The sequence below is a fragment of the Hyperolius riggenbachi genome, chromosome 6 (assembly GCF_040937935.1).
Source record: "Hyperolius riggenbachi isolate aHypRig1 chromosome 6, aHypRig1.pri, whole genome shotgun sequence".
In the NCBI taxonomy this organism is placed as follows: Eukaryota; Metazoa; Chordata; class Amphibia; order Anura; family Hyperoliidae; genus Hyperolius; species Hyperolius riggenbachi.
The window spans coordinates 209,402,140-209,423,665 of NC_090651.1; the positions used below are offsets into that span (position 1 = coordinate 209,402,140).

General features: G+C 44.5%; 1 protein-coding gene across 3 annotated transcripts in view; it reads left to right on the forward strand.

Moving 5' to 3' along the window:
- Positions 1-21,526, forward strand: part of FLI1 (Fli-1 proto-oncogene, ETS transcription factor) — a 206,635-nt gene that overhangs the window by 180,303 nt on the left and 4,806 nt on the right. For all 3 annotated transcript variants that reach the window (XM_068240347.1, XM_068240348.1, XM_068240349.1), the window contains exons 7-8: positions 2,717-2,779; positions 7,337-7,384. In XM_068240347.1, coding sequence (XP_068096448.1) covers positions 2,717-2,779; positions 7,337-7,384 — 111 coding nt within the window. The remainder of the gene's footprint in view (positions 1-2,716; positions 2,780-7,336; positions 7,385-21,526) is intronic.

Below are 21,526 nucleotides of genomic sequence, written 5' to 3' on the forward strand. Positions count from 1 at the left end.
ATAAACTTATGATATAATGATTTGTATTAGTAGTACAGCTAAGAAATAAAACATTAGCAGCAGAGAGGAGTCTAATATTGTTTCCAGTACAGGAAGAGTTTAGAAACTCCAGTTATTATCTATGCAAAAGAGCTTCACTGATCTCTCCGGACTTTCAAAGTGGCAGAGAGCTCTGTCTTCTGAAGCTTAATATCTCAAGTGTCTGTCACTGTATTTTGCTTTTTCTGCAGAGGAAAGTAAATTAGCCTGCTCTGTTAAATCATTTAGAATGTTGAGTGTAGTGTGTAAATTGCAAATATTAGAGAATGGTGCAATGTTATAAAAAAAACAGCGATATAACTGAAAATAAAAATATGAGACTATTTTCTTTGCTACTAATGTACTATTAATTATCCGTACTAAACAACCAATTCTTATATCATAATTTTTTTTTTTCGCTTCAGTGTCTCTTTAAACTATGAGAATAGACTTAGAATAGAGTAAGAACTCAGGCGTTTGATATCTGTAAGGAGCTGAAAAAACAGGCCTCTTAAAAAAAATCAGTTAAAATACAGGTAAACAAAATACAATGTAGCTCACATAAAGAAATCCAAAATACATTAAAAATAATATGTCCAATTAGCTGCCCTCTAATACTTCTTGAAATGAGGAATATAATGTCTTCCTCTTCACCTGTTGCGTGAATAGGAAATACTCCCCAGTCATTTGCAGGAAGTGATAGTGTTCAATGATTCAGAACTGTCAATTCACTTTCACCATATCAATGGCTGACCAGAGAAGTGTAATTATGTGGGGTCACTGCACAGTTCTAGGCTTTTTGAAGCCATCTACCTATCAGTACACTCATCAGAGCATAGCAGGCAGCAAGTCACTTCCCGAAAACAATACAAATCTCTTTCCTCAATAAAACTCTTCCCTAATGCTCAGGCTATTAACATGGGGTGGAATATATAACATAACTCAGACACACTGACAGATTTTAGGGAAACTCTACTTTTGTCTAAAAATAAGCAATCTCTTTAGTTTATCTCAACAGCATTATTTGAAATTCTCTGATTATTGGGCCCTGATTCAATTAGCGTTTCTTCCAGAAAAGGTTTGCTTTTTTCTTCTGCAAATTATCTTCTCTGCACCTAACAAGTAAAAAAAAAAGGCTCTTACAAAGTAGGCAAGAAAAGTAACATCAGATGTAAATTTATTTGGGACAACCTATTTTAAGTACTTTTAGTTGCTGGAAGTTGAAAAGGTATTTTATGGATCAGATGTGAAATCATCTCTTGTGAGAAAATTCAAGAGATAAACTAAGGGCTCGTTTCCACTATTGCGATGCGGAATCGCCTAGATTCCACCGCTGACGAAATCGCATGCGGATGCGATTCCGCATGCGTTTTTTGCCGCGATTTCGCATAGGTAAGGGTATATGCAATTGTAACCATGTCACTGCCTGTGTAAATTAACATTGATTTTTATGCGGAAAAAACACATGCGATTTCCCTATTAAATACATTGCCTGCGATTCGCCTGCATTCCACACGCAGGCGAATTCTGCGGGGTCTACCGTGCAGAAAAATCCTGCACAGAAAAACGCAAATGAAAACTGACAAGTGGAAAAAGTCCCATCCACTTGTATTGCCTATGCGAATCTGCATGCGTTGTCTGCATGCGGATTCGCGCTAGTGGAAACGGGCCCTTAGGTATTTCAATATGTAACAGGGAATGCGGCTGTATGGTGCACCTGGTAATTTAAACACGAAGCAGCAGGGAATGCGGCAGTGGCTGAAGCCGATGTTCGGTTATAGGATAGCCGAACTCTGGCTACAAATAGTGGCTCCGGCATTTGTACAAATGTCTTTGCGGTAATGGACACTGCGGTAATGGACACTCTGCTATATTAGAGTCGAGCACTAGGTTAATCTGGGGGCCAGAAATAGCGGTGGGAACTTGGCCATCGCATGGCAGACCACCAGAAATGCAGGATATTGGCGGGCACAGTGGCAGAAGTAACTAGGCACTCAGGGATCAGTTGCTGTGTAGCCAAACCCCACCTATAAGTTAGTGTTAGGTAGGTAGGGAGGAGGTTAGTGTTAGGAGTAGGTTGGATGAGGTTACTGTGAGAGGTAGGTTAGTTAAAGGGAACTAGAGAGGATGAACTATACATTCCTGGGGCTTCCTCCAGCCCCATACGCACGGATCGCTCCCACGCCGCCGTCCTCCGCTGCCTGGATCCGCCGCCACCGGGTCCCGTCATTGCCGCGAGTCGGCAAGTCGGCCGGCGGACGCGGCCAATTCTCCGCATCACAGGGTGCTCTCCCCATACAGATACGCATGTGGCTGCTTACTGCGCAGCCGCATGCGTACATGTATGGAGGGAGCCCCTGTGATGCGGACAATTGGCCGCGTCCGCCGGAAGTGACGGGCCCGGTACCGGCGGATCCAGGAAGCTGAGGACGGCGGCGTGGGAGCGATTCAGGCTTATGGGGCTGGAAGAAGCCCCAGGTATGTATAAAATCTTTGCCTTTTTTCACCCCTCGTTCCTCTCTGGTTCCCTTTAAGGAGATAGTAGAATATGGGTAACATTACCCATATTCTACTATCACCATTACATGGCGCCTGAATTCTTCCATGTACACATTTCAGTATGTCTCAGTGCCATTTGTTTATGTTGTATTTCACAGTTTATGTTGTATTTATTCTAAAAGATGTGCTGCATTTACAGGTCCACCTGTAGGAGGAACACCGAGTGTGAATAAGAGTGCAGAACAGCAGCGGCAGCAGCCAGGTACAACTCTCCCGATATTCTCCTTATGGTGCCCATACACGATACAATAAAAATGTTCAATTTTCTCGTTTATTCGATCTAAATTATTGAATCGAAAGAAAGTTGAAAATATAATTTTTTTTTTCGATCAAGAAATTCGAACGATTAACCTGTTTTTTTTTCAAGAAAAATCTGATCGGACATGCTTTATATTCAATCTAATGGAATAATCAATCGAAATTATATAATTAAAAAAAAATGAAAAATTGTACCATGTATGGGCACCTTTTTTTATCAAAAAAACAGGCCTCAAAAGAGGTGAGGTGTATTTCACCAATCAGGTTCCAGGTAGTGTTGGGCGAACAGTGTTCGCCACTGTTCGGGTTCTGCAGAACATCACCCTGTTCGGGTGATGTTTGAGTTCGGCCGAACTTCTGATGGTGTTCGGCCAAACTGTTCGGCCATATGGCCGAACTAAGAGCGCATGGCCGAACGTTCCCCGAACGTTCGGCTAGCGCTGTGATTGGCCGAACAGGTCACGTGTAGTGTTGGGCGAACATCTAGATGTTCGGGTTCGGGTCGAACATGGTCGCGATGTTCGGGTGTTCGAGCCGAACTCCGAACATAATGGAAGTCAATGGGGACCCGAACTTTCGTGCTTTGTAAAGCCTCCTTACATGCTACATACCCCAAATTTACAGGGTATGTGCACCTTGGGAGTGGGTACAAGAGGAAAAAATTTTTTTAGCAAAAAGAGCTTATAGTTTTTGAGAAAATCGATTTTAAAGTTTCAAAGGGAAAACTGTCTTTTAAATGCGGGAAATGTCTGTTTTCTTTGCACAGGTAACATGCTTTTTGTCGGCATGCAGTCATAAATGTAATACAGATAAGAGGTTCCAGGAAAAGGGACCGGTAACACTAACCCAGCAGCAGCACACGTGATGGAACAGGAGGAGGGCGGCGCAGGAGGAAAAGGCCACGCTTTGAGACACAACAGCCCAGGCCTTGCATGAGGACAAGAAGCGTGCGGATAGCAATTTGCATTTTGTCGCCATGCAGTCATAAATGTAATACAGATGAGAGGTTCAATAAACAATAAACAGTAATTGGTGTTGTCCAGAATGCGCACAATGCGTGGGTCGCGTTCAATGCAGTCCTAGGCCGAAGAGGTCATAGCCTAGGGTCACAAAAACCTGTTTATTTGGGCAATTTCAATGGTGGCGAGTCTGACGTACATAAATCGCAGCAATGGCCGTTAGCAACGTCTGAATCTCACGAAATGTCTCATGCAGGTAGAAGACATATTGTTAGACTTGGGCTCCAAAGATGGGTTCCCTACATCTCTGCAAACCAGAGTTACAGGGCTCCAAATTTGGTAAAATCCCCCATAGGCTTTCATTGGGCCTCCTATTTACAGTTCCAAAATCTCACATCTTTTCAAAGGGCAATTGCTCAGCAGTGGCAAATTTTCTAGCATTGTAGGGACCCTTAGGGGGAACATGACTGGTGAGTTTTGGGCCCCTAGGCCAAAGAGGTCATAGCCTAGGGTCACAAAAACCTGTTTATTTGGGCAATTTCAATAGTAGTTATGCTGACGTACATAAATCTCAGCCATGGCCGTTAGCAACCTCTGAATTTCACGAAATGTCTCATGCAGGTAGAAGACATATTGTTAGACTTGGATTCCAAAGATGGGGTCCCTACATCTCTGCAAACCAGAGTTACAGGGGTGCAAAATTGGAAAAAAAACCCATAGGCTTTCATTGCCTCCCTATTTCACTTTCCAAAATCTCACATCTTTTCAAAGGGCAATTGCTCAGCAGTACCAAATTTTCTAGCATTGTAGGGACTCTTAGGGGGATCATGACTGGTGAGTTTTGCCACTGCTGAGCCATTGCCCTTTGAAATGGTGTGAGATTTTGGAACGGTAAATAGTAGGCCCAATGAAAGCCTATGGGGGATTTTACCAATTTTGGAGCCCTGTAACTCTGATTTGCAGAGATGTAGAGACCCCATCTTTGGAATCCAAGTCTAACAATATGTCTTCTACCTGCATGAGACATTTCGTGAGATTCAGACGTTGCTAACGGCCATTGCTGCGATTTATGTACGTCAGACTCGCCACCATTGAAATAGCCCAAATAAACAGGTTTTGTGACCCTAGGCTATGACCTCTTTGGCCTAGGGGCCCGAAACTCACCAGTCATGTTCCCCCTAAGGGTCCCTACAATGCTAGAAAATTTGCCACTGCTGAGCAATTGCCCTTTGAAAAGATGTGAGATTTTGGAAAGTGAAATAGGGAGGCAATGAAAGCCTATGGGGGATTTTACCAATTTTGGACCCCTGTAACTCTGGTTTGCAAAGATGTAGGGACCCCATCTTTGGAATCCAAGTCTAACAATATGTCTTCTACCTGCATGAGACATTTCGTGAAATTCAGACGTTGCTAACGACCATGGCTGAGATTTATGTACGTCAGCATAACTACCATTGAAATTGCCCAAATAAAGAGGTTTTTGTGACCCTAGGCTATGACCTCTTTGGCCTAGGGGCCCGAAACTCACCAGTCATGTTCCCCCTAAGGGTCCCTACAATGCTAGAAAATTTGCCACTGCTGAGCAATTGCCCTTTGAAAAGATGTGAGATTTTGGAACTGTAAATAGGAGGCCCAATGAAAGCCTATGGGGGATTTTACCAAATTTGGAGCCCTGTAACTCTGGTTTGCAGAGATGTAGGGAACCCATCTTTGGAGCTCAAGTCTAACAATATGTCTTCTACCTGCATGAGACATTTCGTGAGATTCAGACGTTGCTAACGGCCATTGCTGCGATTTATGTACGTCAGACTCGCCACCATTGAAATTGCCCAAATAAACAGGTTTTTGTGACCCTAGGCTATGACCTCTTCGGCCTAGGACTGCATTGAACGCGACCCACGCATTGTGCGCATTCTGGACAACACCAATTACTGTTTATTGTTTATTGAACCTCTCATCTGTATTACATTTATGACTGCATGGCGACAAAATGCAAATTGCTATCCGCACGCTTCTTGTCCTCATGCAAGGCCTGGGTTGTTGTGTCTCAAAGCGTGGCCTTCTCCTCCTGCGCCGCCCTCCTCCTGTTCCATCACGTGTGCTGCTGCTGGGTTAGCGTTACCGGTCCCTTTTCCTGGAACCTCTTATCTGTATTACATTTATGACTGCATGCCGACAAAAAGCATGTTATCTGTGCAAAGAAAACAGACATTTCCCGCATTTAAAAGACAGTTTTCCCTTTGAAACTTTAAAATTGATTTTCTCAAAAACTATAAGCTCTTTTTGCTAATTTTTTTTCCTCTTGTACCCACTCCCAAGGTGCACATACCCTGTAAATTTGGGGTATGTAGCATGTAAGGAGGCTTTACAAAGCATGAAAGTTCGGGTCCCCATTGACTTCCATTATGTTCGGAGTTCGGCTCGAACACCCGAACATCGCGGCCATGTTCGGCCCGAACATCTAGATGTTCGCCCAACACTAGTTCCAGGTGCCATATCCCAAGTGCAGATCAGAAAACATGATTGCTTAAATTATACTTTTTCTAAAATTCTCTGGTTTTAGAGACATACTGTATCTTTAAGGCTTCTTGCACAAAGGGACATTACAGGCGCCAGTAGTGCAGCCTGTAACGCTCCCCCAACGCACAGCAATGTAACACAAGTGGGCCGTTCACACTGCCCATGTTGCGTTACATTGTAACGCAGCAAAGTGCTGCATGCTGTGCGTTCTACGCGGCTAAGCCGCGTTAGACTGTTTGCACATGCTCAGTCATGTTGGGGAGGAGGGGAGAGCGGCCGGGCACATGGCTAATTAATATTCACTGCACTCAGTGACGTGCAGTGTTTACTTCCTGGAGCGGCCGCTCTGTGCGGCGATTGGCTGGGCGGGACCACGTGATGCCACATGCGTCCAAGAGTACGCATCACGGCAGCCAGAGTGAGCTGCACAACGCGGCTCACTCTGACGTCCACACCAGAGAGCACCAGGCGTTGCGTTAGGGGCATGTTATGTGCCCTATAACGTCCCCTAAACGCAACGTCCTGGTGTGTAACTAGCCTAAGTTTGTTTTACGAATAGTATACTATTCAGAATTCTGATTAGTATTCAGCCCTTTAAAGGAGTCTAAATGTATTCTACTTCTGTCTAAAATTTGTACAGTAACCAAAAAAAAGTGTGAAGTATAACAGTGCTTCATGGCAAATATGGGAGTAGAGAGGGCTGTGTGTGTTTATCAGCTTCACTTGCAGCAGAGCTTGCTGCACAAAGCTGATGAACTACCTGCCTTGGGAGTTAGTCAGTGAAAGTGTGATGGGGGGGGGGGGGGGGGGGTTGTTGATCGCCTTAACACATATATACAATCCGCCTTGGGTGCTGTTTAATGAGACTGATAGGATCCAATAGTCCAGGGACAAAGTAAACAATATACAAGGCAGAGTTTCTGCTAAACAGAGTACCAAAACCTCATACAGCAACTGTGTTAAGGTTATCTGCTGGATTTTATATATTTTATAAACATATACATTATTTTTCTCCTCTTTAGACCCCTACCAGATTTTGGGACCCACAAGCAGCAGGTTGGCCAATCCAGGTGAGGAAGATGAGTCTTTAAAAATTATTCATAACGGGAACGTTTTTTCACAAGTCAGGAAATCTCCGGTATAAAATAGGAGCTCCTGGTGGTTCACTATGGAGTACTACAATTATTTTTGCAACCTATGCAATTTAAATGCATGCTTTGTATGCATTTGAAAATCAGTTATTATACAGTAAAACGTTAGTAAGTTTGTCTATGTTCACGTGACATCCACCACAATTTCAAAATCTGTATAGGCTTAACATGTCTGATAGGGGTTTAACGGTTCTACAGTTTATATGTGGTAATTTATGTGGTCATTTCTCATTTCTACACTGATTGAGGCACTGCAGTACTCACTCCATTCAGAGTAATCAGTAATGATCTTCCAAATACTGAATATAGTTTTTTTCCAACTATAGCATCACTTTCCTATGCAAAGACTGCCCCCGTGTGGAAACACTTGTGGATGCAGAGACTACTATTAAAGCAGATAGTCGTATAAACAAAGCAGCTCAGTTTCAAATGAACAAAGCAGCTCAGTTCAGCATACTAAATTTCTTTAAAGTCTATTTTTGAAAATAAGTAATTTAACCTTCATTAAAAAAAACATGCTGTGACATATTTGCAATGCAAAAGTAATTCTGTAGTATAAGAATATTAAAAAAAGAAGTCTGGAATAAGAAAAGTACGGTTATCCTTAAAATGAACCTACCATGAAAATGACAGATACACCAAAAACCAGGAAAAAATCGCGTCTAGTGAAAAATGGCGCCGGCAAAATAATGGCGCCCCCTTCTGCCAGATATATGTTTAAAACGATATTTATCGTTTTAAAGGTTAAAATAGTGCAGCCCTTTAAAAACGAAATGTATCGTTTTAAAACTTTTTTTTTTGTCCTGCCTGAACGATATTTATCGTTTTAACCCCTGCTTTGCTGTCGTTTGGAAAATATCTGCCCGCCGGCTTTAATGTTTAATAGCAAAGCCCCCTTAAAAGTTAAAAACACCAAATTTGCAGGGAATGTTAACCATTTCACCTCGAAGGGCTTTTAAAAATAATAAAAATGTATTTCATTTTTCTATGGGAAGGTGTATAATAAGGTATTTGGATGTGGTTTTACTTTTTGGCTACAAGATGGACATACAGAATTAGTGTGTTCTAAAAATAGAAATAGAACCAAGTGTTTGTATTTGTTTATATTTGTGTAAATACAGGGACGTAGATACTCGTGCTGGGGGAGGTGAAAAGGTTAAGAAGAAAATTGTGAACAAGAGGAGAATTTTTTTTTTCAAAAAGACCTTATAGTTTTTGAGAAAATCGATTTTGAATATTCTTCTTCTGACCGTGGGAAAATTAAACGCCCGCCGACTTTAGCGGTTAATAGCAAAGCCCCTTTAAATGCCAGAAACACCAAATGTGTAGGGAATGTTAAGAAGAAAATTGTGAACAAGAGGAAAACATTTTTTTTCAAAAAGACCTTATAATTTTTGAGAAAATCGATTTTAAATCTTCAAAGAGGAAAATGTATCTATTTAAATGGCGTACTGACATTTCCGCGGTGGAAACAATTCCCGCCGACTTTAGCAGTTAATAGCAAAGTCCCCTTAAATCCTAGCAACACCAAATTTGCAGGATATGTTCAAAAGATACTGGGAAACAATATTTTAAATTTTTTTTGAAAAATTGTATTTATTTTTTTATTAAATTTAAATTTTTGGGTTATGTTCAGAGTGTGGGAATTTTTTTGAAAAAAATTACGTGGGGTCCCCCCTTACCAAGCCTCTGTAACCCCTTGTCCCCCATGCAGGCTGGGATAGCCAGAATGCAGAGCCCCGGCCGACTGGGGCTTCGCACCCTGAGCTATACCAGCCCGCATGGTCCATGGTATGGGGGGGCCTCGGGGGAGAGGGGCGACCAAGCCTTCCCCTCCCCCCCGGAGCCCTTGTCCAATCCATGGACAAGGGGCTCTTCCCCACCTCCGGTGCCCCAGGAGGAGGTGGGGGCGACGACTCCCTGGGGGTGGGTTCATGGTGGCATCTGGGAGTCCCCTTTAAGAAGGGGAACCCAGATGCCTGCCCCCCTCCCAGGAGAAATGAGTGTAGGGGTGCACCCCTTACCCATTTCCATAAAGGGTTAAATGAAATAAAAATGCAACAACGAGAAAAGTCCTTTAATGTTCTAAATTAACCAGAACTACTTACCTGTACCTTTAAGAAAAAAATCCCAAGCCAATTAGGTCCCATGACAGTATCCTCCATCTTGCGATCTTCAGAAATACTTACCTGTACCTTTAAGAAAAAAACCCACGCCATTATCCTCGGAAAAGGTCCCGCGCTATAATCTGTTATGTCCCACGACGACAATATCCTCTGTCTTGCGATCTTCAGAAATACTTACCTGTACCTTTAAAAGAAAATCCCACGCCAATCAGGTCCCACGACAGTATCCTCTATCTTGCGACCTTCTGATACATGCTTATTGAAGATCTCCGCCGCCCCGACGCCACACACGCCGCCCCCGCCGCACTGCTCTTAGCTATACTTAGTATAGCTAAGAGCAAAAAGCATCTTTAAATTTTAGCTCCAATGGTCCCCATTGGTTCCTTAACAGACCAATGGGGATCAGGAGGATCCCCATTGGTCGATAAGGAACCAATGGGGAGCCTTGGAGCCAAAATTTAAAGATGCTTTTTGTTCTCAGCTATACTTAGTATAGCTGAGAGTGCATCTATATAGACGCATTACCGCTGGCTGCCGCTGCCCTCCCTGCCTCTCTCACACCTGTCACCCTCACCCATGCTGGCACCCATGGGTGCACTGGGTGCCAGCATGGGTGAGGGTGACAGGTGAGAGAGAGGCAGGGAGGGCAGCGGCAGCTAGTGGTAATGCGTCTATATAGACGCACTCTCAGCTATACTTATAGCTGAGAGCAAAAAAGCATCTTTAAACTTTCGCTCCAAGGCTCCCCATTGGTTCCTTATCAACCAATGGGGATCCTCCTGATCTCCATTGGTCTGTTAAAGAACCAATGGGGACCATTGGAGCTAAAATTTTAAAGATGCTTTTTTGCTCTTAGCTATACTTAGTATAGCTAAGAGCAGTGCGGCGGAGGCGGCGTGTGTGGCGTCGGAGATCTTCAATCAAGATGTATCAAAAGATCGCAAGATAGAGGATACTGTCGTGGGACCTGATTGGCGTGGGATTTTTTTCTTAAAGGTACAGGTAAATATTTGTGGTTAATTTAGAACATTAAAGGACTTTTCTCGTGGTTGTGTTTTTATTTCATTTAACCCTTTGTGGAAATGGGTAAGGGGTACTTTGTACCTCTATACTCATTTCTCCTGGGAGGGGGGTGGGCATCTGGGGGTCCCCTTCTTAAAGGGGACTCCCAGATGTCACCATGAACCCCCCTCCCAGGGAGTCGTCGCCCCTCGCCTCCACCTGGGGCAAGGGAGGCGGGGAAGAGCCCCTTGTCCATGGATTGGACAAGGGGCTTCGGGGGGGGAGGCTTGGCCGCCCCTCCCCCCGGAGCCCCCCCATACCATGGACCATGCGGGCTGGTATAGCTCAGGGTGCGAAGCCCCAGTCGTCCGGGGCTCCGCATTCTGGCTATGCCAGCCTGCATGGGGGACAAGGGGTTACAAAGACTCGGAAGGGGGGATCCCACGTCGTTTTTTTTTAAATTTGGTATCAATTTTTATTTTTTTAATGTTCTGAGTGTGGGAAATAAATTTAAAAAACGACGTGGGGTCCCCCCTCCCGAGCCTCTGTAACCCCTTGTCCCCCATGCAGGCTGGGATAGCTAGAATGCGGAGCCCCGGCCGACTGGGGCTTCGCACCCTGAGCTATACCAGCCCGCATGGTCCATGGTATGGGGGGGCTCTGGGGGGGAGGGGCGGCCAAGCCTCCCCCTCCCCCCCCCGGAGCCCTTGTCCAATCCATGGACAAGGGGCTCTTCCCCACCTCCGGTGCCCCAGGAGGAGGTGGGGCGACGACTCCCTGGGGGGGGGTTCATGGTGGCATCTGGGAGTCCCCTTTAAGAAGGGGACCCCCAGATGCCCACCCCCCTCCCAGGAGAAATGAGTATAGGGGTACAAAGTACCCCTTCCCCATCTCAACAAAGGGTTAAATGAAATAAAAACACAACCACGAGAAAAGTATTTTAATTATCTTAATTAACCACAAATACTTACCTGTACCTTTAAAAAAAATGTTCCCACGCCAATATATCCTCGGAAATGATCCAACGAATAACATTATCCTCTTATCTTGCGATGAGGGGTGAGTGATCGCAAGATAAGAGGATATTGTTATTCGTTGGATCATTTCCGAGGATATATTGGCGTGGGAACATTTTTTTAAAGGTACAGGTAAGTATTTGTGGTTAATTAAGATTATTAAAATACTTTTCTCGTGGTTGTGTTTTTATTTCATTGCATCAAAAGAAACAGAATGCGTGCATCTTCCGTCTATAGCATATACATTTATTGCCAGTGTTCGACATTCAAGTGAATTCTGTGCATAGCATCATTCCATCGTTGCATATACAACTTGTAAATATTAAGGATGTGGTACCTTACAGTTCCTGGTACTAGCCTGTCAGCATGGGAGGTGGGAGTGCGGGACAGATGTGGGCCTGGCTGTGTTTTTATTTCATTTAACCCTTTGTTGAAATGGGGAAGGGGTACTTTGTACCCCTATACTCATTTCTCCTGGGAGGGGGGTGGGCATCTGGGGGTCCCCTTCTTAAAGGGGACTCCCAGATGCCACCATGAACCCCCCCCCAGGGAGTCATCGCCCCCACCGGGGGTGGGGAAGAGCCCCTTGTCCATGGATTGGACAAGGGCTCCGGGGTGGGGGGGGGGGAGGCTTGGCCGCCCCTCCCCCCCAGAGCCCCCCCCATACCATGGACCATGCGGGCTGGTATAGCTCAGGATGCGAAGCCCCAGTCGGCCGGGGCTCCGCATTCTGGCTATCCCAGCCTGCATGGGAGACAAGGGGTTACAGAGGCTCGGGAGGGGGGACCCCACGTCATTTTTTTCAAAAAAAAATTCCCACACTCTGAACATAACCCCAAAATTTAAATTTAAAAAAAAAAAAAATTTCAATTTTTTTTTTAAATATTGTTTCACAGTATCTTTTGAACATATCCTGCAAATTTGGTGTTGCTGGGATTTAAGGGGACTTTGCTATTAACTGCTAAAGTCGGCGGGAATTGTTTCCACCGCGGAAATGTCAGTACGCCATTTAAATAGATACATTTTCCTCTTTGAAGATTTAAAATCGATTTTCTCAAAAACTATAAGGTCTTTTTGAACAATTTTTTTTTCTTCGTGTTCCCACTATTCTTAACATTCCCTACACATTTGGTGTTTCTGGCATTTAAAGGGGCTTTGCTATTAACCGCTAAAGTCGGCGGACGTTTAATTTTCCCACGGTCAGAAGAAGAATATTCAAAATCGATTTTCTCAAAAACTATAAGGTCTTTTTGAAAAAAAAATGTTTTCCTCTTGTTCACAATTTTCTTCTTAACATTACCTGCAAATTTGGTGTTTATAGCTTTTAAGGGGGCTTTGCTATTAAACATTAAAGCCGGCAGGCAGATATTTTCCAAACGGCAGCAAAGCAAGGGTTAAAACGAAAAATATCGTTTGGGAACAATACAAATATAAACAATAAATATTGTTTTTAAAGCCGGCGCCGTTTTTTAGCTGTCAAAAACGAAAAATAACTAGCGATAGTGGTTCTCTATGGGGCGCCATTTTTTAACTACGATAATTGGCGCCATTTTTAACGGACCCCGAAAAAAATCACATTTTAAAGTTACAAATTGATTTGCATGTCAATGAGCGAACTAAGTTTTTGAACCCCTACAACCCATCCAGAATTCTGGCTCCCACAGATTGGTTATGTGTCCATGCGGCACGAAGATTATAGTCAATCGATTACAGATAGTTTTGATCTTTAACTAGTTATGTTTGAAAAGGACAAGGGTCCACAGAATCAATTTCTTCTTTTACAACCTTTCCATTACCATATGCAAGACCAAAGAGGCATCATAGGACACCTGGGACAAGATTGTAGACCTGCACAACGCTGGAATGAGCTACAAGGCCATTAGCAAGAAGCTTGGTGAGAAGGTGACAATTGATGGTGCGATTTGTCAGAAATTATAAAATGACCATCAATCTCGAAGGGTCTCTACCTCCTCGCACCAGTGCAAGGAGATGGCCCAGCATCAGCAAGGGGACAGGGCCGGCACCATCTCCAGTACTGTACCTCTGCCCCATTGCATACATACCAGTATAATTATGGTATTACCACCACAGCATTGTACCGAAGGGGATATAGATATATATATATATATATATATATATATATATATATAAATATAACCTTGTTTGACCCTTTAGGCTGATGCAGTGCTATACTAGATCCAGCAATGGTGCCCCAAGCTGTGAGCCAGAATGCGCCCATGTAATATTTAATCACATAGCGCAGTGGCAGTGCGTGAGGCCAGCAGTGACCAAAGTGTCAGACTTAGTCCTACCCTTTGATCTAAAGGGGGCAAACACTGTGCTGCATTTTATCCGGGAACAGCACCCCTAGCAGGAGTCATGTTTTCCTGTAACTATATCCAACACTGGAGCTTTGCTGGAAAATGCCAATGTCGATCACAGGATTGGAAAGCATTAAGTTTGCCAATTAACATCAAAATAATCCAGAGAAGGCTCGGGAGAACATGCTGTAGTCAGATGAGACAAAAGTATGGCTTTTTGCCATGAACTCAATCCACTGTGTTTGGAGAAGGAAAAATACCAGTAGGAAAAATTAAACATTTATGCTCATGCTACAGTACAATCACATCCTCTCTGACACTGGTTGTAGGAGAAGGACATTATTGTTAGTCTGCAGCAGTTGTTGAACACAGCACGCATGCTAGCATGTGCCTGTTCTCATCACCAGGCGCAACAATTGGGGAACTAACAAGGGTGTACTATCCACCATGGAGAGTTGTGTAAAAGAGGGGTGTACTACATTACCATGGGATGCCTTAAATGGGAAGGGGGAAATACTAGGCTACCAGGTAACACCGTAAAGGGAAAGGAGGGGGCACCACTAGACTACCCCCAAAAAGATATGAAGAGGAGAGGGACCATTAGACCCCAGAAAAAGGTATAAATAAGATGGGGGCGGGGTGTCTATAGCCCTGCCCACTTTGAAACCACACGCCCTGCATAATAAAGCAACTAATCATGTTTTCTATAAACCTTTTATACCCAGTTTACCATTAGATGTGTTTTTATTGTCATTGCAGTAAAAGGGAAAAAATGCATAATGCAGAAATATAAACCTTTATTTCAAAATTAAATATGTTCACCCAACATTGTAGCAGCAACAAAATAAATGGAATAATTAGCCAAATTTAATTAGTGTTTATTATGTACAGTAGCACTTTTTATTTTAAAAATAATAGTACTGTAGCTGAAAACCAACAAACTCTATTTTTAAAATGTATAGGAAATGAAATAACTCCTGGGAAAAACAGTACCCAAAGAAAGTCTAGTTTGTCCCCCCCAAAAATTATGAATGTTACAACCAGAACCTGGGTTCTGGCCAGCAAAATGCAAAGTGGCCAGCCACTGCAGTCAATGAGTAAACCACATTCCCCCTTCAGCAAAAATGGCACAAGTTTTAGCAGGGCTCCGTCATTCCTTGCACTGCCAGGTTGCAGGTTTGGTAAAGCTGGACATGTGTGAGCTCCTATCCCTGCCCCCGTGTCCTCCACTCACCTCTTTCTGCAGGGAGGAAATATTCAGGGGCAGCCAATGCAATGTGCGTGCTGTGCTCTCTCGCTCCCTGCTGTGTGTGTGTGTGTGCCGTGTCTCCATGGGCTTTTATTGCAGCCTTTGTATCTGGTATTTGGTGCCGTAACACAGGCTGTAATGAAAGCTGGAGACACCACACCTAGCAGGGAGGTAGAGAATGCAGGCACGAGTTGCCCTGCAAACGGTGCTGTTTCTTGCACTGGCTGCAGTAGCCTGGCCACTTCCCATATTGGCCAGCCAGAACGCTAAGTGGCCAACTTTAGGATCTGGCCTTAACATACAGTATATATCACTAATGTCATAAAAAGGAATAAAGATATTGCTGATTAAATAGGGGCACAGCTAAAATGTCAAATCTGCTCCAGTCCATGAGAGGAAAACAGGTCTAGGACCGAAGTGGCTAAAAGCAAAACATTGTGCTTAATCAAAGTAATTATTTAAAAACATTTTCATTACCTACTGTAAAATACAGAGTGGCACACGAAAGCTGCCCGCCACAAGCAGGAGCAGGGCCGGATTTACAGCTCAGGAGCCTATAGGCACAGAAGTTCTGGCGCCCTAAACTCCGCCCCTCAGCAAAGGCCACACCCCCAAATGTATGCCGCTTGAAAATGGACCAATCAAGTCTCACCCAGGTTTAAATTGATTGGTTCCTTCTCAAGCTGCATACATTTACATAATCATGCATAAACTGAACTATTTGCATCTCATTGATCATCCCTAGTTTGGAAGGTAGCAGGTAACAGATGACAAGTAGTGATAAATTGTGGCCTAGGCAACAAACCCTTTTATAAAGTACAGGGTGGTGCACAAAGCACTGTCCCAGTTGCCTGTCATAAAGGCAAGTATATAGGCAAATGCTGGGCAGCCTATAGCCAAAGGTCGCCCTTTGCACTGGCGAGGACCTCGGGCTGAAAACTGAGTGCAGAGCTGCGGTGTGTCATCTGCAAGGGGCCGGAGGAAGCCCCAGGTAAGTAGAGCGGTAGACCCATATTTTTGCCAGATGACCCCTTTAAAGCCTAGACAAGGACCACCCTTCCCAGATCAATTTGCCCAAACAGCCCCTGGCCTAGGTATTAATACAATCCCCCCCCCAGGTAAACTGCAGCCTGGACAATAGCCATTCCATTACCCCCCCCCCCCCCCCCCTTTCCCCATGCAATAAAGCATGCTTGTTTAAAGTAAACTTGAGAGGTTAAATACTGTGGGATATATACTTACCTAGGGCTTCCTCCAGCCCCATGTAGGCCACGGGCTCTATCCCTGTCCTCCGGGGCCGCTCGGTTGTCCCCTGGTCACCTCTGCACGTGTGTCCTCCCCAGGCAGAGAACACTCCCAGCCGCAGGAGTGTGACAGGGGTGCGTACACAGCAGGGTTGTACATGCATTGTGAAGAGCAACTGGCCAATTTACCGGAGGTAACAATGGAGCGACTGGTGAGGGCATCGAGGAAGCTCAAGGCCTACATGGGACTAAAGGAAGCCCCACTAAGTATAAAATGCTTCAGTATTAATGCTCTCAATAACACTTAAAAAAAACACACCTTACACACCCACACAAGCTCACAGTACACCCACACAAGCTCACAGTATACACACACACACACACACACACACACAGACACAGACACACACAGACACACACACACACACACACACACACACACACACACACACACACACACGCTCACAGTACACCCCCACAAGCTCACAGTATACACCCCCAAGCTCACAGTATACACACACACACACACACACACACACACACACACACACACAGAGCTCACATTACACACACACACACACACACACACACACACACACACACACACACAGAGCTCACAGTACACACACACACACAGAGCTCACAGTACACACACAGCTCACAGTACACACACAGCTCACAGTACACACACAGCTCACAGTACACACACACACACACACACACACAGCTCACAGTATACACACACACACACACACACACACAACTCACAGTACTCACACACACAGAGCTTACAATGCACACAATACACACATACTCACAGTACACAATACACACAGCTCATAGTACACACACATTCTCACCAATGTCAGCAGAGACTGGCTGCATCAGTTTTCTCTGTGTCCCCTCAACTTAGCACAATGCTGCCACTGGACCTGTTCCTCCATTCCTGCACAGATTCAGCTGAAAGGGGGGAGGGGCGGGGCAGAGTTGATCAGCCAGGTACCATAGGGGTGATCCTTTTTCGGCTCACAGGAATATGCTGCTGAGGCAGCTGAGCTAATGCAGTGCACCCTGGCTGGTCACAATGTACACACACACAGCTCACAATACACACACACAATCCAAACACACAATCACTTACCCCACAACCAGCAGACTGGCTGCATACATTTTTCTCTGTACATCCTAGGGTCCAGCTAGTGTGTCCCCTCTCCACCAGGTACCAGGGCACTGTGTCAGTCACACATGCACAGCCACAGACAGCCTCAAGCCCCCAATAGTATACACACGGGGCGACGTTGTAACTATAAAGTGCAGGGCTATCTCATGAGTCCTACCTACAGTGTTTCCTCCGCACCCCCTCCCCGCCTGTCACTTGAAAACACATGCTGATTGCTGATGGACAGGAGAGGGGGCGGAGCTTCTTCCCTACCCGTGCTACTGGATTCATCTTCCTCCTCTCTGTCCCCCTTCCATCGCACCGGCAGGATAATTTTCGCCGGTAAGTGATGATTATTCATGCCCCGCCTCGCCCGCCCACGTGCTTTATCAAAGTCCCAGCCAGGAGGACTCCAGGGCAGCAGGGACAGACAATCGCGCCGCCCATGCACGCAGCAGCTGCTGTTATAAGTTGCAGCACTGTGTGCACTGTGCAGACAAGACATGAATACGGTGGCCGGTGGGCAGGGAGAGCGGCACATAATTGTGTGTGCGAGTGTCACTAGCCGCCCGCCCCTCACTGTAGTTGCGGCCGCACACGTGGCCGTCGGATCATTATGCAAAGAGAAGGAGGCGGGTGGCGCTGGCATTAGTGTTGCTTTTTCAGCCTTTTCATCTTAAAGGGACATGATTTACACCCGCCCCTTGTCCAATCAGGCGCCTGTAGGCACGTGCCTAGTGTGCCTTATGGTAAATCCGGCCCTGAGCAGGAGAGTATACAGGAAGACTCTGGCCAGCTGGTCCCCAAGTGCTTCTTACTCTATTCCTGCTATGTGTGTCATCTCTGACTTAATTGAAGCCTGTATCACTTGCATTTGCTGCTGTATGAATAACCTTCTTATACGGCAGCAAATGCAGGCAACACAGACTTAAAGTAAGCTGGAGAGGTCACACACAGCAGGAATAGAGTAAGAGGCACATAGGGACCAGTCAGCCGTCACCTGTCCGTATGCTTACACTCATGGCAGGCAGCTAGGACAATCTTTAGTGCGCTACCCTGTACAGGTCTTTCTAAAAAAAATAGCATCTTGTGATAAAGTTCATTATTTTCTGTAATGTACTGATAAACATTAGACTTTCATATATTTTAGATTCATTACACACAACTGAAGTAGGACAAGCCTTTTATTGATTTTGGCATACAGCTCATGAAAACCCCCAAATCTCAAAAAATTAGCATATTTCATCCCACCAATAAAAGAAAAGTGTTTTAAAACAAAAAAAGTCAACCTTCAAATAATTATGTTCAGTTATGCACTCAATACTTGGTCGGGAATCCTTTTTGCAGAAATGACTGCTTCAATGCGTCGTGGTATGGAGGCAATCAGCCTGTGGCACTGCTCAGGTGTTATGGAGGCCCAGGATGCTTCGATAGCGGCCTTAAGCTCATCCAGAGTGTTGGGTATTGCGTCTCTCAACTTTCTGTTCACAATATCCCACAGATTCTCTATGGGGTTCAGGTCAGGAGAGCTGGCAGGCCAATTGAGCACAGTAATACCATGGTCAGTAAACCATTTAGTAGTGGTTTTGGCACTGTGAGCAGGTGCCAGGTCATGCTGAAAAATGAAATCTTCATCTCCATAAAGCTTTTCAGCAGATGGAAGCATGAAGTGCTCCAAAATCTCCTGATAGCTAGCTGCATTGACCCTGCCCTTGATAAAACACAGTGGATTAACACCAGCAGCTGACATGGCACCCCAGACCATCACTGACCGTAGGTACTTGACACTGGACTTCAGCCATTTTGGCATTTCCCTCTCCCCAGTCTTCCTTCAGACTCTGGCACCTTGATTTCCGAATGACATGTAAAAGTTGCTTTCATCCGAAAAAAGTACTTTAGACCACTGAGCAACAGTCCAGTGCTTCTTCTCTGTAGCCCAGGTCAGGCGCTTCTGCCGCTGTTTCTGGTTGAAAAGTGGCTTGACCTGGGGAATGCGGCACCTGTAGCCCATTTCCTGCACACACCTGTACACGGTGGCTCTGGATGTTTCTACTCCAGACTCAGTCCACTGCTTCCGCAGGTCCCCCAAGGTCTGGAATCGGTCCTTCTCCACAATCTTCCTCAGGGTCCGGTCACCTCTTCTCGTTGTCCAGCATCTTCTGCCACACTTTTTCCTTCTCACAGACTTCCCACTGAGGTGCCTTGATACAGCACTCTGGGAACAGCCTATTCGTTCAGAAATTTCTTTCTGTGTCTTACCCTCTTGCTTGAGGGTGTCAATGATGGCCTTCTGGACAGCAGTCAGGTCGGCAGTCTTACCCATGGTTGCGGTTTTGAGTAATGAACCAGGCTGGGAGTTTTTAAAAGCCTCAGGATTCTTTTGCAGGTGTTTAGAGTTAATTAGTTGATACAGATGATTAGGTTAATAGCTAGTTTAGAGAACCTTTCCATGATATGCTAATTTTTTGAGATAGGAATTTGGGGTTTTCATGAGCTCTATGCCAAAATCATCAATATTAAAACTATAAAAGACTTGAACTACTTCAGTTGTGTGTAATGAATCTAAAATATATGAAAGTCTAATGTTTATCAGTACATTACAGAAAATAATGAACTTTATCACAATATGCTAATTTTTTTAGAAGGACCTGTATATTGCACACTTGGCGCCCGTTTCCACTTCATCTGGCATTTGCATTTATGCTAGATTAGGGATTCTCATACATCACTCTACTTTTGCTGCATGCTTTCCTATTTTTTTCCCCCACATGTGAATCAGACGACAGCCTATTGATTTTAATATGCTGCATTTCTCAATCTGAATTTGCATTTGTGGAAATGCAGCAAATCGCCTCTAGTGTAAATAAGCCCTCAGAGGGAAGTTCATTTTTCATTGCCCAATTTGATATGCAGTCATGCAATTAAATTACAATAATTGTTTGCAGAAACTAAATTCAGAATCATTTGGTACAGTAGGTAGTGAAAGTGTTTTTTTATAAAAATACTGAGTATGACTTAAAGCACACCTTGCCCCACACTCAAGCATAGAGATGGTGTTTCTCTGCTAAGAGTACAGGACAACTTTACCACACTGAGGGGCCATTGGATGGGATCATGTTCTAAAAATCTTCCCACAATCAGAACACTGAAGATGGGTTGTGGATGGGTCTTACAGCAGCACAATGACCCAAAATACACAGCCAAAGCAACAATGGAGTGGCTAAAGAAGAAGCACATTAAGGTTATGAAGTGGCCTAGCCAGGCTACAGACACCAGTCATATAAAAAAAAAATCTGTGGAGGTAGCTGAAGTTTTGAGTTGCCAAGTGGCAGCCAAGAAGCCTCAAAGATTGATAGAGATTCTGTAAAGACAAATGGGCTTAAATCATTCTTGAAATGTGTGCAAATCTGGCAAACAAATTCAAGAAATTACTTACTGCAGGTGCTTGCCAACAATGGTTTCTCTACTAAGTGCCAAGTTCTACTTGAGGATCAAATTACTAATTGCACCCAATAACATGCAAATCAATTGATAGTTTTTATGTCAGTTTATTGGGGTTTTTTTGTGGTTAATTTGTTTTGTTACCATTAAATGGCTTATTTCTTTGTAAGTGGAGTCATTGATAAATCTGCATTTGGTGGATGCCCCAAGAACAGTACCTGCCTGACTGCATTGTGCAAAGTGTACAGTTTGGTGGAGAGGGATTATGGTGTGGGGTTGTTTGTCGAGGGTTAGGCTTGGCCTCTTTGTTACAATAAAGGAGCTCTAAAAACTTCAGGATACAAGACATTTTGGCCAATTGTGCTTCCAACTTTGTGGGAACAGTGAGGGAATGGCCCCTTCCTGTTCCAAAACAAAGATGCACCAGAGCACAAAGCATGGCCCATAAAGACATGGATGAGCAAGTTTGGTGTGGGCTTGACAGTCTCCCCTGAACTCAACCC